Genomic DNA, 12,989 nt, shown 5'->3' on the forward strand with positions numbered 1-12,989 from the left:
AATGAAGACGAGCCCCCTCCCAGCTCCGCTGAGGATTCCTCCGGAGCGGAACGCTGTCTGCTTTCCAGGGAAAACCGAGGGAGAATTGAACCCAAACTGGGAAAACCGAGGTTTAATCTTTAGAAATTTCCAGCAATATCCAAGAGGGAATTTTCCAGACTCGGTGCCGGGAGGCGATGGCAAAGCTGATGCAGAGCCTGGCCCGCGCTCCAGAGCCAGGGCTGTGCTCCAGCCAGGTGCTCCCCCCCCCTTCCCAAATTCCCGGCACGGCCAAGAGCCGAGTTCAAAGCCTGGCACTGGGGGAGCGATGGGGGGGCCGGGAAAGCCCCCCCTCATGCTGTTCCTCCTTCCTTTGCTCGCTCTGCACTCCCCGAGCTGGAGCCGCGCTGGCTCTGATACTGCAGCCTCACAGAGTGGGGGGTTTTGGGGGGGGGGGGTCCCCATCCTCAGCTCTGGAAGTGAACCCTCGGGGGAGGATTTGGGGGGGGGGCACTTGCATCTCCCTCTACACCTCCATCTCTCCCCCTTCCTTCACCCCCCCTGTACCCCCTTGCCTGGTGCGGGGGGGCTGCTGGTGTTGCTCGGTGCCGTTCCTCCCTTCCCCGCACACTGATCAGGTAATTTTTTTATCTCTTAATTGGAAACCAGGGAACTGGGGGGGGCCAAAACTCCCCACCAGGGATCACATGCCTTCACCTGTTCCTGCCAGCATTGAGCCTTGTGCCCCCCCAGGCGAAGCCCCCCATGGTTACGCAGGGCAACGGATCCGATGGGAGCAGAATCCGGCCAAGCTGGGGGTGCTGGGGACCAGCTCCTGCCCCTCGGTCCCTGCCCACGGCCACGTTTCTCCTGCTCCATCCTAGAACATGTTTGGGATGAGGTGGTCCATGCTTTGCTCCGGGCGCAGGCATCCCCACTGCATCCATCTGCTCCCAAATCCGTTGGGCTGGCATGGATGGTGCTGGCCCCGGTGCTGCGGCTCCAGCCCCTCAGGGTGTCAATTGAAGCCCTGGGAAAGGAAAAAATCGGTTTAAGAAAAAGCCCCCCAGGGTGTTTTCCCTTCTTTTCAGGAGCCACAGCGAGATCCAGGGCAGGGATGGGGGTCCCCCTGCCCCAAACTCACCCCGCATCCCCCCAGGATCACCGCTGTCCCCGTGCTTTTCCTCGCAGGGGGTGAAGATGAGGTGGGAATGGGGGGGATGAAGCTCCGCATCCATCAGCATCGCGCCGTGGCCCAGCATCTCCCCGGTGCTGGAGCATCACGCCAGCAGGGTCACGCCAGGCTGGATAACGTGGCGTGGGGGGGGTGGGGGGGAATCATTCCGGGACTTTCCAAAGCCTTTTTGGGAAGGGATGCCCGGCACGGCGGGGTGGGGGGATGCTCTTGTGCAGCTGGGCGCGTGGGAGGGCCCCCCCTGAGGGCAGCGAGCCTGCAGACCCACGGGGGATTTCCCCACGCTCGCAAGTCCCCTGGGTCTCTTCTTGGCATCCCCCCACCCCCCCAGATTTACCACGGGGGTCTCTGCTTCCCGCAGGGATGCAGCCAGGAGGCCCCCTCGGGTCGGCAGGAGCCTGGTGCTGCTGGACCCCCCCAAATTCACAGGTGCAATAAAACCCCAAAGCTCTTTCATCCAGTCCCAGACTCCTCTTAATGGCAATTAAAACCACCTCCAGCCCCATTCCTGCCCGGGGTGCTGGTAATCCTCCCTTGGCACCCGAAAGGCGCCCGGGAGGAGGGATGAGCCGCCCCGTCCTGGCTCCGCGAAGCCCCAGGGCCCGATCCTGCCCGACATGTGGGCTTTGCACAACGTTGGCTGCAGCCAAAAAGGGGCCTGGAGGCGCCTGGGGGCTGCGGGGCGGCTCGTGCTGGTGGGGGGTGGGCGCTGGAGGGGGACTGGGATATGTGAAAGGGTGAGTGAAAGGGGTTTGTTACCGGGGGTGTCAGCACGATTCCTATCGGTCGCAGCTGTCACCTCCCCCCCTGGCTGATGGGACCTGAAGAGGCTTCGGAACCGGAGCGGGACACGCACCGGCCTCATCCTGCTCCGGGCTCAGCCCCCCAGCACCCGGCTCCTGCCTCCTTCCTCCCGTTCCCTTTCCTGCTCTTGCTCTTTTATCATTCTCTACCGATTCTGCCTCCCCTCCTCTCCCACTGCCTCCTCTCGCTCTTCATCCCCCGCCCCTCCCCCTCAGGTGAGCTCCCTCTGCTTACCCCCCACCCCCTCCCCTTCCCTTTGCATCCCATTTTTCCCTTTTCCTTTCCTTTTTTCCCCAGGTTTGGCTGCTCCCCTCCACCCCAACCCTTCGGCTCAGCCACCGCCATCCATGGCCATCCCCCGGCTCCGCTCCTCACTCCCGACCCACCGCTCCCTTCCCCACCCCCCCACCCCGCTTATTATTTTAATTTGTGAGCTCTCCTAGCGGGATGGGGGGATTAATCCATGAGAAATGACTGATCGATCCCGGCTTGCGCTTTGCAGCTCCATCCCAGGGGAGATGGAGGCATCTCGGTGGATTATCCCGGCGGGACCGGGAGCATCCCTCGGCTCTGCACCGGGGCAAGGGGAAGCCACACACGGGTTGCCCTGGGTGCTGGGATGTGGTGGGATACTGGTCCGGCACCAACAGTGCCGCCTCGCCATCCCACTCGCTCCCGGCACGCTCCAGAAGTTCAAGCCTGAACAGATCCCAAACCGCCTGGGCTTTTCCTCCCAATTACATGGAAGGAAAACGAAGGAGCGGCAACTTGCCCGGCGCTTTGGTAGCCAAACGCTGGGTGCCCCGGGGGCCCTGGCACCGTGCCGCCGCGGCTGCCGCTGTCGCAATGGGTGGGCAGCCGGGAGCCAGCTACACCCTGCGGGATTCCCAGCGAGCTCCTGGATCGGCAAGAAACGTTCACCGGCTCCACCCGGGCCTGGTGGTGCCAGGACGTGCCTGGCTGGCTCCGGCTGGGCTCCAGCCGCGGGCAGGAGCGCTACAGGCAGAGCCGGGATGGCTGGCAGTGCGGACGGCTTGGTGTGGCCACCGTGGTGCTGGCCACTGGTAGCCATGCCAGGGGTTCCCTCTTCCCATCGCGGAGTGCAGTGGGAGCCGGCCAGGGGGACCAGTGCCAGGATGGGATGGGATGGGATGGGGTGGGATGGGATGGGAAAAGGATGGGGATGGGGATGGGATTGGGATGGGGAAGGGACCAGGCTGAGATGAGGATGGGATGGAGATGGGATGGGATGGGATGGGGATGGGACAAGGCTAGGATAGGGCTGGGATGGGACATGACTGAGATGGGGATGGGACACAGCTATAGGGCTGGGACAGGGCTGGGATAGGGATGGAAAATGGCTGGGATGGGTGTGGGATGGGAATGGGACAGGGCTGGGACACGGGCAGGATGGGACAGGGATGGGATGTGGCTGGGATGGGGATGGAAGGGGATGGGCCAGGGCTGGGATAAGGATGGGGCACGGCTGGGAAGGGGATGTGATGGGGATGGGACACAGTTGGGATGGGGATGGGATGGGGATGGGACACAGTTGGGATGGGATGGGATGGGGATGGGATGGGATGGGGATGGGACATGGCTGGGATGGGGATGGGATGGGGATGGGACGGGGATGGGACACAGTTGGGATGGGATGGGATGGGGATGGGATGGGATGGGGATGAGACATGGCTGGGATAGGGATGGGATGGGATGAGCCATGCGGCGGTTGGGAGCTGGATGTGGCACGGGGAGCTGGGAGGGCTTTGCTCCAGCCCTGAGGTCTGGGTGCTGTGGACCTGGATAATTCCATCTAACAGCAGCCCCGTGGCTCCCAACAGGGTGGGCACCCAGGCAGGACCCCTGGCAGCCATCCTCCGCCCCCACCTCACACCACCACCACCCACCAGTCACCCCCCAGCCTGATCCAGTTCCCACCCTGTTCCTCTCGCTTGATTTCACCAGGAAACTGGATTTAATTCCCCGACACTGGGCAGAGCGGGGGGCATGGAGAGGGGTGCTGCCCCCCACCATTGCCAATGGCTTTCCCAGATGGTGAAGCCAAGTGGGGCTTGTCCCCACAGCGAATGGGGGGGGGTGTCTGTGCCCCAACCCCTCCTCACCCAGCCTTACCCTTTGGATTCTGGCTTTTTCCTGCAGCCAAATCCCTCCCGGCTGGGATGTGACCCTGTGTCGCTGGAGGAGATAAACTGGGGAGGGTCCCATTGCTTTCTTGCTTCCCCTGGGCTTTGTCCATGGCTCCGGGAGGGTTTTCCAGAGGCTTCCAGGGCTGGTGAAACCCCGTTCTGACCAAAACATCCCTACTGGATTCCTGCTTCTCCAGCAGGATCCTGCTGGCACTTAGCGGCCCAGGCGTCCCCATCAGTGCCACTGTAGGGAGGGACCAGTGCACAGGGAGCTGCATCCCCATCACTTGTGGGGACCAGGTGGGAGGAAGAGGAGGAGGAGGAGGAGGGTGGCAATGGCAGCAGGCGGCAGGCTGTGTGGTGTTCTTCTCCTTGTGGTGAGCAGAAGACGTGTGAAGGAGACACCGCAAGACGGACACTGGTGGGAGGTAGGAGACCCCCGAGCGATCTGGCACGGATGATTTGGGAAAGGCACCGCTAACCCTTCCCCGGCTGGGACCCAGGGGTCTCAGCACCCTTCAGAGCCCCTCTCGCTCCCGGCGTGGGTTGAATGCCCACCACAATGGCACCGGAGCGGGCACAGCGTACAGCCGGTGCCCCCAACCCCCTGATTTCCCCCCCAGGGCGCCCACCCATGTCCTGGGATGTCCCTTTGCAGATGCTCAGGGGCACCGTGCTGGCCTCATGCTCCCGAGGCTGCTCGGGACCGGCTCTCGTTTGCCATTTTCACCAATTTCACCAAATCAAGGGTGGGCTTTCATCCTGCCTGCTGGTGTGGGTGCCCCTGAGCCAGCACCACCCTGGTGCCGGCTCCAAAGAGGATTTAGGCAGCAAGGGAAAACCCCAGAGTTTTGAGGATTAGGGCTGAGCGCACGGGATGAAGCTGGCAATATCCAGGCCAAATCCCAGCCCTGCTCCTCATGGCGGCCGTAAGAGTTCCACGGTCAGGACCCTGATGCAGTGCCCCCTTCTCCCCCAGCACCCAGCATGGCCAGATCCAGGGTGGCCATATCCAGCCCCGGGACTACCAAATCCAGCCCCAGGGCTACCATATCCAGCCCCAGGATAGCCATATCCAGCCCCAGGATGGCCATATCCACCCCAGGACTACCATATCCAGCCCTGGGACTACCATATCCAGCCCCAGGATGGCCATATCCAGCTCCAGGACTACCATATCCAGCCCCAGGATGGCCCTATCCAGCCATGGGACTACCATATCCAGCCCCAGGACTACCATATCCAGCCCCAGGACCCCAGGATGGCCATACCCAGCCCTGGGACACAGGAGGGGATGGAGCCAGGGACAGGGGATGCCACTGTCACAGGACACAGCATGCCTGGAGACCAGCTTGGCCCCCCCAGGACCCCCTTCAGCACCTTGCCTGGATGTTTCCAGGGCTGTGGCTTTCTGGTGACCTTCATCCCCTCATCATCCTCCCCCTCGCCCAGGGAGTTCCTGTTTGAAACCTTTTCAATCCCCCGGGAGACGGAAGGATGGGAACGAGCAGGGCCAGGGAGGGAGGAGGGAAACCGCCGCCAGCAGCAGAGGATGCTCCCAGCCCAGAGTGGGGGTCCCCACCAGGGTGGGGGTCCCTATCAGGGTGCGGGTTGGACCCTGCAGCACATGGGAGGGGGTCTCCGGACCCCGGGCAATGAGGAGGTGACATGCCACCCAGGGTGGCTGCGGTGATGCTCCTTCCCCATCCCTCTGCGGCAGCTTCCATTCCCTGCCCCATACCTGGGATGAGCCCCCGCCGCAGCCCCACTGGGGTCCCTGTCGTCCCGTGTGTGTCCCCCCCCCCCGGCCCCCGCCTGTTCCGATGCTCCCTAATCCGCTTGTTTTAATAGCATTAAATGCTTTTAAACAAACAGGCCCTTCACCCCTGCCTGCCTTGGGGGGGGGGGGGGGGGGGGGGGGGGCGGGGGAGGGATGCCCGGGCAGAGCTGGGGGGGCTGCCTAAGGAGATTGGAGTGGGATTTGGGAGAGATCAAGGGGCAGGAACACAGCCAAATCCCAGCCAGCCCTGTGGGATCAGCCTCAAACCCTCCCCTGCGCCCCCCCAGTCCCCGTCCCCCCCATCCTGGCTGCCAGCCCACCCCCAGAGCAGGGCACCCAGGACCCCCTGCCCCAATTCGGAACCCCCACTCCATGTTTGTGGGTCCTGCCTGGCTCATCTCCCCCTAATCCATGGGGGACCCTCGCCCAGAGATGGGGTACCCCAGGAAAACACCCCCTGGGCTCAGCAGCCCCTGTGGGGTTCACGGGGACCCCAGACCCCCACCCTGCACCACTTGAAAGAGGCATCGAGGCCCTTGTTAATGAGAGACAGAGAATAAACGAGGAAAGGAAATTAGGAGAGGAAAGTTCTGGGCACAAAGCCTTTCCATCGGCACCCAAGCCCTGGGGGGAGGGGTACACCCCCCCCCCCCTCCCATCCAAATGTCCCAAATCACCCCGTTTTTATTGACCCGGCTGGGATACGGGGCCAGGGAAGTGCCGCAGCCGCTGGGATGAGGGAGAGGAGGGGGCGGCGGAGGGGGTGAAGCCGCTGTCACCCTGCCCATCCCTCCCATCCCTTTTTTTTTCTGATTTTTTGGCTGAATCTGGAATCACACTCAGATAAAATGGGGGGGGGGGGGGGGGGGGGGGGGGGGCACGGGGGGGCGCACAGCCCTGGGCACCTGCAGCTGAAGGGGCACAACCCGGGGTTTTGCACAAAAAAGGGGCAGGGGGGTTCCCAGCGGCGCCTTTGCTGCGGCCAGGCAGGGACCCCCAAACCTCCCCCCTGCACCCCGACCCCCCCGCTCCCCCCGGCTCCCTCTCCTCCCCGCGGGGTGTAAGCAGATTTACGCTTAACCCGCCCCTCCCCCCCCCCCCCCCCCCTTTTTTTTATATATCCAGGTGATGCTCCTTGAGACCCTCAGAGCCCAGCAGCTCCCACCCAGGCAGATTCCCCCCCCTCCTCAGTGGGGCTGCAGGTGAGTGGGGTGGGGGGGCTGGGGTCCCCTCAGTCCGGGATGCCACAGGAAGTGGTGGAGGCTGGTGGGTTTGGATTTTTGGTGACACCGAACCCCTGCAAGTGAGGCCACGACTGTCCCCATGGGGTACAGCGGTGTGGCCTGCCCCAGCCATGTCGGGGGGCACGGACCACCGCGGCAGCACCCTCCGGTGCTGGGTGCATCCCCAGTCTGAGTGCATCCCCCTGGCACTGGGTGCATCCCAGATACTGGGTGCATCGCCATTCTGGGTGCATCCCCCCAGTCTGGGTGCACCCCCCTGGCACTGGGTGCATCCCCCAGTGCTGAGTGCATTCCCCCGGTGCTGGGTGCATCCCCCCGGTGCTGGGTGCATCCCCCTGGCACTGGGTGCATCCCCCAGTGCTGAGTGCATTCCCCCGGTGCTGGGTGCATCCCCCCGGTGCTGGGTGCATCCCCCTGGCACTGGGTGCACCCCCCTGGCACTGGGTGCATCCCCCAGTGCTGAGTGCATTCCCCCGGTGCTGGGTGCATCCCCCCGGTGCTGGGTGCATCCCCCTGGCACTGGGTGCATCCCCAGTGCTGGGTGCATCCCCCTGTGCTGGGCACATCCCCCCGGTGCTGGGTGCATCCCTATTCTCGGTGCATCCCCCTGGTGCTGAGTGCATCCCGGATACTGGGTGCATCCGCAGTGCTGGGTGCATCCCTCCTGTGCTGGGTGCATCCCCCCAGTGCTGGGTTCATCCCCCCAGTTCCTGGTGCATCCCCCCAGTTCCTAGTGCATCCCCCTGGTGCTGAGTGCATCCCGGATACTGGGTGCTCCCCGCAGTGCTGGGTGCATCCCCCCTGTGCTGGGTGCATCCCCCCAGTTCCTAGTGCATCCCCCCAGTGCTGGGTTCACCCCCCAGTGCTGGGTGCATCCCCCCGGTGCTGGGTGCATCCCCCCGGTGCTGGGTGCTCCCCGCAGGGCTCTGCTCTCTGCTCGCAGGCCGGAGGATGCCGTGTGGGTGCCGGTCCCAGGGGCTGCCCGTCCTGCCCGGTTCCTGCTGGCTACCAGGTGAGCGGCCGCCGAGCCCAGCCAGCGGGCAGAGCCCCGGGGAGGGAAGGGGGGAAGGGCCTTAGCCCCCCACTTGCCCCCCTGCCCGCACCCAGGGTCGGGCTGCCACGCCGGGATGGGGCACGGATCCCACCACCATCTTCCTGGGAGCTAAGGAGCTGCATGGGGTGGGAGCGGCGGTCTTGGGGTGATGCCCCCCAGGCCCCCCCGAGCCCTAAGCTGCCCCCCTCGCTCTGCAGGGCTGGCCCTCCCCACCTGGGGGTGCAAAGCCGAGTCCAGCCCCGGCTCCCGGCAGATCCAGTTATGGCATTTCATCCTGGAGCTGCTGCAGAAGGAGGAGTTCCGCCATGTCATCGCCTGGCAGCAGGGCGAGGACGGGGAGTTTGTCATCAAGGACCCTGACGAGGTGGCCCGACTGTGGGGCAGGAGAAAATGCAAACCCCAGATGAACTACGACAAGCTGAGCCGGGCGCTCAGGTGCTGCTGGGGGTGGGGGGCAGGGGGGGGCAGAACCCCCGCCATCCCAGTGCACCTCATGGGACAGCGTACGCCGTCGCAGGGAACCCCATGGGGTGACACCCACCATCGCGGGGGGACCCATGGGGTGACACCCACCATCGCGGAGGGACTCATGGGGTTTCACCCACCATCGCAGGGGACCCCACAGGGCAGCATCTGCCATCCCAGGGGTCCCCATGGGGTGACATCCACCATCCAAGGGAGACCCCATTGGGTGACATCTGCCATTGCAGGGGGACCCATGGGGTGACACCCACCATCCCAGGGCGACCCCATGGGGTGACATCTGCCATCCCAGGGGGGGCCCATAGGGTGACACCCACCATCCCAGCAGTCCCCTTGGGGTGACATCCACCATCGCAGGAAGACCCCATGGGGTGACACCCACCATCGCAGGAAGACCCCATGGGGTGACATCTGCCATCCCAGGGGGGGCCCATAGGGTGACACCCACCATCCCAGCAGTCCCCTCGGGGTGACATCCACCATCGCAGGGAGACCCCATGGGGTGACATCCACCATCGCAGGAAGACCCCATGGGGTGACATCTGCCATCCCAGGGGGGGCCCATAGGGTGACACCCACCATCCCAGCAGTCCCCTCGGGGTGACATCCACCATCGCAGGGAGACCCCATGGGGTGGCATCCACCATCCCAAGGGGACCCCCCAGCCCCTGGCCTGGGGTGCCCGCCCCCCCATCCCCCCCTGACGCCCCCCCCCCGCCCCCCCAGGTACTACTACCACAAGCGCATCCTGCACAAGGCCAAGGGCAAACGCTTCACCTACAAGTTCAACCTCAGCAAACTCCTCTTCCTCACCCGCCCGCCGTGGGACCCCCGCTGCCTGTGCCCCCTGCCCGCCGTGCCCCCCTCCTCGCCAAGCCAGGTAGGGGGTCTGGGGGAGCACAGCTTGGCTGGGGACCCCCCTGGGGACAAGTGGCCTTCCTGGGTGCTGCCACGTCCCTTTTTTGCCCCTGCAGTCGGTGCTGAGCGTGCTGCTGAGCCGGCGGGTGCTGGCAGAGCCGCTGGGCTGGCACCGGGGACCCCGGCCCCCCAACCCGTGGGAGAAGAGGGTGGCCACCAGCGGGACCAGTAAGTGTGGGGCCAGCGAGGCTGGTGGGTGGCAACTGCCAAGGGTTGCCTGGGGGACAGGGAGGGCAGGGGGCGGTGGGGCAGGGGGCTGCGGGGCGGTGGGGGCCGGGGGTTTGTGGGGGCAGGGTGCCGGGGGCCGCGCTGCAGGCAGGGATGCGCCGTTGCTGGTCCCACAGCAGCACCCAGTGGCTGTGACTGGGAGAACTGGGGGGGGGGGGAGCACCCCCCGGGGGGGGAGGCAAGGTCAAGGGAGACGGGGGCAGCTGGAGCACCCCTTGTGACCCCGGGGGGCTGTGCCGTACGGTGGCCACGCTGGCACCGCGGCCACTAGCCACGCTGGCCGTCTCGCTGCCCACAGGTCTCAGCCCCGCGTGCCCCCACCGCTTTGGGGGGTCCTGCTGCTGTTTGGGGGTCCCCAAAGAGCTTCCCCGCCTGGCTGCCCTCCCCCTGCCACTGCCGGCCCTGGGCCCCCCGCCACATGCCTGGGCCACCATCGCCCCTCCCGTCCCGGCCCCCCCGCCGCTGCTGCCCCCCCAGGCGGGGGTCCCCACGTCGGTGCTGCTGCCCCCCGAGTTTCCCCCCAGAGTGTCCCCCTGGCTCCTGCGGGGGGCTGCGGGGCTGGTGTGGGACCCCCCAGCACCCCGGGCAGGGGAGGAAGGTGAGGAGGAGGAGGAGGAGGACGAAGGCCGGCATCACTCGCAGAGCTGCCCCGGGGCCAAGCTGGGGCTCGGGGGGGGCGCGGGCAAAAGTGGGGTGCACCCAGCCAGCAGCTCCGCACCCCCCCGCCCCCCAGCTGGTCCCACAAGCCCCCCTCAGGTGGGCTGTACATCGGGGTGCTTGGGGGGGGCACCATGACACCCCCTCGTCCCCCCATTCCACCCCACAGCACTGGGGCCGGCAGCTCCCAGGGTCCGGCTGAGCCCCCCCCCGGGGGCTGGGGTGCCCCTGGGGACCCCCCAAGCCATCGGGTCCCCGCCGGCACGCGGCTGTGGGTCACATCCTGCCTGTACAAAGGGCAGGAACCAGCGCCCCACTTCCCGCCCCCCCCCCCCCCCCAAATAAACCACTTTGTGCAGAGGGGTCCGGCTGTTTCACCCCAGGTGGCACCCCAAAGCTGGTGGCACCCCAAAGCCACTGTCACTGCGAGGGAGAGGCCACAGCCACGACCCCCGCCCCCCCGAGGGGCACACGGGATTTGGGGGGGTGGCTGCGCAGGGGGCTGCCCCCCAAAAGGTGATTTTCCCGGGGGGGGGCAGAGGGACATGGGGTGGGTTTTGGGGTGCCGGGGGGGGGGCAGCTGGGTGGCCGCCATTCACTCCCAGGGATTCCCGGAAAACGGTTCATTTTCATTTTCACTTTTCCATGGTTTTCCGCACTGGGAAGTTGGGGGGGGGGGGGGCCGGGCAGAGCGCCACGCTCTCCTTTTTGGGGACCCCCTATTTGTTGGGGGGGCAGAGCGCCACGCTGTCCTTTTTGGGGACCCCCTATGTGCTCCCCTCATGGCACAGGTCACCCGTGGGGGCTCAAGGGGTGGCAAAGGTTTGGGGGGCTCCCTGTGGGGCGCCCATCAGTGGGGTGTCAGGGGGGGAGCCCCCACTTCCCCCCCGAAGCCTTGTGCCCCCCACAGCCCTGCTGTGCCTCAGGGCCCCCCCACAGCTGGGGTACAGGTGGGACCCCTGTAACTGGGCTGTGTCTGTGGGGCCCCCCACAGCCAGGCTGTGTCCATGGGGGCCCCCAAAACCGTGTCTATAGGTCACCCCATATGTGGGTCCCCCCATAACCGTGTCTATAGGTCACCCCTATATTTGGGTCCCCTCACAGCCGGGCTGTGTCCATGGGTCCCCCCATACTCGTGTCTATAGGTCACCCCATATGTGGGTCCCCCCATAACCGTGTCTATAGGTCACCCCTATATTTGGGTCCCCCCACAGCTGGGCTGTGTCCATGGGTCCCCCCATACTCGTGTCTATAGGTCACCCCATATGTGGGTCCCCCCATAACCGTGTCTATAGGTCACCCCTATATTTGGGTCCCCCCACAGCTGGGCTGTGTCCATGGGTCCCCCCATACTCGTGTCTATAGGTCACCCCATATGTGGGTCCCCCCATAACCGTGTCTATAGGTCACCCCTATATTTGGGTCCCCCCACAGCTGGGCTGTGTCCATGGGTCCCCCCATACTCGTGTCTATAGGTCACCCCATATGTGGGTCCCCCCATAACTGTGTCTATAGGCCACCCCATATGTGGGTCCCCTCACACCCGTGCTGTCCCCATAGGTCCCCCCGGCCCAGGTCTCACCATGGGTCCCCTATACCCAAGTCTCCTTGTGGAGCCCCCCCCAGCCTGGGTCTCCCCGTGGGCACCCCCCCATCTACGCTGTCCCTGTGGGTCCCCCCCCCACACTGTCCCAATGGGTCCCCTATACCCAAGTCTCTGTCTGTGTCCCCCCCACCCGGGTGTCCCCATGGGTCCCCTATACCCAGGTCTCTATGTCCCCCCCACCCGGGGTCTCCCCATGGGTCCCCCTCCCTCCTACTGTCCCCATGGGTGCCCCCCGCCCCATGTCCCCCTAGGGGTCCCCTACACCCAACTCCCCTCCTGTGTCCCCCCCACCCCAGCTCTCCCTGTGGGTCCCCCCATTCTCCTGTGTGTGTCCCACCTGGGTCTGCCCGTGGGTCCCCCTTCTCCCCCGCCGGCCCCATGAGTGTCCCCCCCCGCGCCCTGTCCCTATGGGTCCCCCACACCCAGGTCTCCTCCTGTGTCGCCCCAACTGCATCCCCCTGGGGGCTCATCCCCCCCCCCCCCAGTGTCCCTATGGGTCCCATATAGCCAGGTCTCCTGTGTGTCCCCCACCTGCGTCCCCCGGTGGGTGTCCCAGTGGGTGCCCCCGTCCCCGTCCCTATGGGTCCCCCACACCCAGGTCTCCTCCTGTGTCCCCCCAACCGCATCCCCCTGGGGGTCCATCCCCCCCCCCCCCCCCCAGTGTCCCTATGGGTCCCCCACACCCAGGTCTCCTGTGTCCCCCACCCGCATCCCCCGGTGGGTGTCCCAGTGGGTGTCCCCCCCCACTGTCCCTATGGGTCCCCCACACCCAGGTCTCCTCCTGTGTCCCCCCAACCGCATCCCCCTGGGGGTCCATCCCCCCCCCCCCCCCCCAGTGTCCCTATGGGTCCCCCACACCCAGGTCTCCTGTGTCCCCCACCCGCATCCCCCGGT

At 65.8% G+C, this 12,989-nt stretch overlaps 1 protein-coding gene across 1 annotated transcript; it reads left to right on the forward strand.

The window, feature by feature from the left end:
• The first annotated feature begins 7,496 nt into the window (after nucleotides 1-7,496).
• Nucleotides 7,497-12,215, forward strand: LOC308055302 (ETS translocation variant 3-like protein). Its single transcript, XM_080369125.1, has 2 exons — nucleotides 7,497-8,638; nucleotides 9,413-12,215. Exons 1-2 carry the CDS (start codon nucleotides 8,352-8,354, stop codon nucleotides 9,774-9,776), a joined length of 651 nt encoding a protein of 216 aa, XP_080225251.1. The 5' UTR covers nucleotides 7,497-8,351; the 3' UTR covers nucleotides 9,777-12,215.
• Nucleotides 12,216-12,989: the final 774 nt, after the last annotated feature.

The sequence above is a fragment of the Falco punctatus genome, assembly GCF_963210335.1.
Source record: "Falco punctatus genome assembly, chromosome: 18".
NCBI classification, from domain to species: Eukaryota; Metazoa; Chordata; class Aves; order Falconiformes; family Falconidae; genus Falco; species Falco punctatus.